The sequence below is a fragment of the Cydia pomonella genome, unplaced genomic scaffold (assembly GCF_033807575.1).
Source record: "Cydia pomonella isolate Wapato2018A unplaced genomic scaffold, ilCydPomo1 PGA_scaffold_119, whole genome shotgun sequence".
In the NCBI taxonomy this organism is placed as follows: domain Eukaryota; kingdom Metazoa; phylum Arthropoda; class Insecta; order Lepidoptera; family Tortricidae; genus Cydia; species Cydia pomonella.
The window spans coordinates 36873-40853 of NW_026907764.1; the positions used below are offsets into that span (position 1 = coordinate 36873).

General features: G+C 46.6%; 1 protein-coding gene across 1 annotated transcript; it reads right to left on the reverse strand.

Moving 5' to 3' along the window:
- Window positions 1–2318: 2318 nt before the first annotated feature.
- LOC133533210 (zinc finger protein 70-like) lies at window positions 2319–3811 on the reverse strand (the record flags this gene model as incomplete). Its single annotated transcript, XM_061872164.1, is given in 2 exon segments — window positions 2319–3041; window positions 3701–3811. Coding segments are annotated over 2 exon segments (727 nt in total), but the record flags the coding sequence as incomplete, so codon positions are not given.
- Between the last annotated feature and the right edge of the window lie 170 nt (window positions 3812–3981).

Genomic DNA, 3981 nt, shown 5'->3' on the forward strand with positions numbered 1-3981 from the left:
TATTCAGGAATTCCTCTCGGGCTTCATCCTTCCGTTTGGCTATAGCAATTCTCAATGCCAGTTTTGCGGTTACAAGGGCCTCCCGAAGTGTCTCCTCCTCTGCCGCCGTGTGTTGCCGGCGCCGGCACCTAGTGAATTTTCGGCGTGCAGCATTGGCTGTTACTCGGAGGGCTGCAATTTCCTGCGACCACCAGTAGACCTGTTTTTTGCCAGTTAATTTCTTGGACCTTGACATTCCAGTATCGCACACCGTGGTTAGCGAGGCACGGAACCGGGCTGCCCTTTCTTCAACCCCAAGGTCTACTGGAGGGGGAGCGCACCAAGCCTCTATCAATGCGGCCTCCTCAATCATGTCCCTATCCAGGCTGGCCAAAGACCACCTAGGAAAGCCGCCATAGGGACGACGCCTACCCGCTGCTTGCGGCGGAGCCTGTAGTGGGGCCGCCGGAGATGGAGAAATCCTCATCCTGATGTAAACGTGGTCGGAGAGAGTTTCCACATCCTCCAGGACACGCCAGTCCTCAATTCGGTTAGCGACAACAGGGGTTGCAAGAGTAACGTCGACAATGGATCCTCCCTGCTGTCGCACACATGTGTAGGCATTGCCCTGGTTTACAACCACCAGTCCCATCTCTACCGCCCAGTCCCTAAGGGTTTCGCCCTTCGCATTAGTAACAAGGGAACCCCAGGCTGCGCTTTTAGCATTGAGGTCCCCCATCACGAGTACCGGGGTTGGTGCTGACCTCCTTATTAGCCCTCCCAGATCATCTAAGTAACCCTCGAACTCCCATAGTGGCCTATTAGGGGAAAAGTAAGTTCCGATTAGTATAAGGTTTCCCCATTTGGCTGCCGCCATTCCGGGACCTTTATGAACCGCTATCAGGGGAGAATAGTCCCCAATAGCCGGTACTACTAGAGCCACTTTCCGGTCAGTTGCTCCTACCCAGTTGGACTGAGGAGGAACGCAATACGGTTCCGCCACCACAGCCGCGCCTATGCCCCACTCCGCTATTACCTGCATGAGCAGGTCTTGGGCACGGGCGCATCTGTTCAAGTTAGTCTGTAGGAGTTCGTGAGGGCGTGGCAACATTACGTATCCATCTCTTGTCCCTCGTCAGCCCCTTGGGCGGATCTCTGTTCGGGCCCCTGGGTCTGGACGGGGCCTACTCTTCCCTTAGTCGGTGGGGGGCAGCATGCTTGGCCTCCCATATAGTGGCCGGCTGGCTTCTTAGCTTGGTGACACGCCGCGCAAAATGGCGCCTCGGTGCAGCCCGACGCCTTATGTCCCGGCTTGCTGCACCGGAAGCACAGGTTCCCTCTCTCTACTTGTGAAGGGCAAGTGGCGCGAGCGTGTCCCGTCCCCAACCTAACTCTGAACCTAACCTAACTCTGAACCTAACCTAACTCTGAACCTAACCTAACTCTGAACCTAACCTAACTCTGAACCTAACCTAACTCTGGACCTAACCTAACTCTGAACCTAACCTAACTCTGAACCTAACCTAACTCTGAACCTAACCTAACTCTGAACCTAACCTAACTCTGAACCTAACCTAACTCCGAACCTTACCTAACCAGCCCATCAGTAAAACGTGTAGGTGTTCCGTAGAAAAATCTTAATAGCGCGATCTATTTCGGACGTCTTAGTTGAGAAGCGTCATCTACCGGATTTTGGGGTCAAAATACTATTGCATATCTTTTCTCGGCACGTATCGTCGTATTTTATCGAACCCTTGTAGTTTCGGATAATACTAGAGAGCTGAATTTATAGAGTTCCGTAGCCAAATGGCAAAAAAAAAAAAAAAAGGAACCCTTATAGATTCGTAATGTCCGTTTGTCTATCCGTTTATGTCACAGCCACTGTTTTCCGAAACTACAAGAGCTATACTGCTTAAACTTGGTATTCTATGAACCGCATTAAGATTTTTACACAAAAATAGAAAAAGGCTAACAAATTGACTGTATTTACTTTACTTTCGAGCCTTACGCGTTTTATTTATGTAGCTGCCATACAAGGCAAAAGCATTTCGTAAGCGAAATGCTCGTGGAATTCCTCTGGTACGAATCTTGCTCGCAAGAATAAATTAATGGCTGCTAAATGTAAATGTAAATTATGGGTAACAGTGAAATCAATATGGAATACAGCTTTTTATTCTTAAATAAATTTATTAACTTAAACGTATACAAATCTGCGGTCTGACGAAAATAACACTTGTCTGTTTCTACCTTGCTTGTTTCGCTCAGCTGATTTCGTTCATGGCCCTTTAAGCTAAACGATCTTCTATACTTTTGTATATAACACCAATGACATGAAGGGCAATGTTTTTAGTGCGGTCCTTTATATGTTTGTTTTTGTGTGTTGACAAATTGAATAGAACTATGACGGTATAGATATCGACTCCCTGCAATTCTATGTATAATACTGCTAATCAGAGGGACAGCATCTATGTCTCTTACATCTGTAAGATGTTGTAAACTCTTTTCTACACACTTGGCATGAGTACGGCTTTTCACCGGTGTGGGTCCGTTCATGACTCTTTAGAGTACTTAAACTTCTAAAACTTTTGTTACATGTTGCGCAGGAGTAAGGCTTCTCCCCCGTTTGGAGTCGTTGATGCCGCATTAACTCCTGCGGTCGTCCAAACGACTTACCGCATGTGTCGCACGGGTAAGGTTTTGCACCCGTATGGGTTTTCTCATGTTCCCGTAAATGGCCTATTTGAATGAACCTCTTTTTACAAATTCCGCACAAGTGTGGTTTCTCACCGGTATGAATCCGTTCATGGACCTTTAACGTACTCGATGTTGCAAATTCTTTTTTACATATCTCGCACGGGTACGGTTTTACCCCAGTGTGGTACAGGTAATGTTTCTTGAGCCTGCTAGATTTTTTGAATTTCTTGTCGCACAAATGGCAATCGAAGGGTTGCTCCCCGGTATGCACCCTCGCGTGCGTCTTCAGCAGGCTGGGGGTCTTGAATAGTTTGGCGCACCGCGGGCACGGCAGCGGCCCGCCCCGCGCCGCCAGCGCACCGCATATTCTGGAACAAAATACGGGTGTAGGGCCATCGCACATTAATTCATTTTTATGCGTTTCTAAAGTTATAAATAGAATTATGTACAAGTATCAAAACTGAATGAATCTAAAATAGTTCATTAAATTATTGTGAGTGATTACGCAATCGTCAGTCGTCACGACAGTATAAGGTGTTAAATCCGCCAGTGACCTACAAGTACGGTACTTAAATGATTTTTTTAACGAAATATTTTGTTGTTGGAAATGCAAGTCAGGATACAAATATGGGACGACTATCGACTAACATTTACATTCAAAATCGACAAAAAATAATCACATTCACACTCACGATACTCAGCCACAGACCGAAGACGACAGCAGACCGTTCACTAATAAAATTAGTTTTTTTTTTATTAAGCCCTTTTATTGCAAAGAAAGTCAAAATAATAACAATCTGTAGTCAGTACCGTGACGTGACGTACAGTAAACGTGACGTACGCGTTTGCGTTAAGTCTCATTTTGTATGGGTTTTGAACAGCGCGCCAAGCGGGACGTTTTGGAAAGTCAAAAATCTCATACAAAATGACACTTAACGAAAACGCGTACGTCACGTTTCGCTGTCGAAAATATTTACACTAAGGGTACTGAAATACATATTACGACCTTAGTAATTGTTTGTTTTACCTAGCGAATCGTGCTCCGGCTGGCTCGTTGGCTCGCTCGCACTCGCTGGCGTCCCGCTCGCTCCCTCCCCGCGCTCGCCTCCCACGAACTCCGCCTCCACCTTGACGCACACTGCAACAACGAGCGAGTCACACAGGGAGAACAGGTTGAGCTAAAACTGTGGGAGTAGAAAAGTGTCACTGTTAGCGACGCGACCAGAAACCTTAGATGACGCTAAGATTAGTTAAGTTTAAATACGATTAAGGCTGTATTCGAAATAAAGATTTTATCCGTTAGGTAGG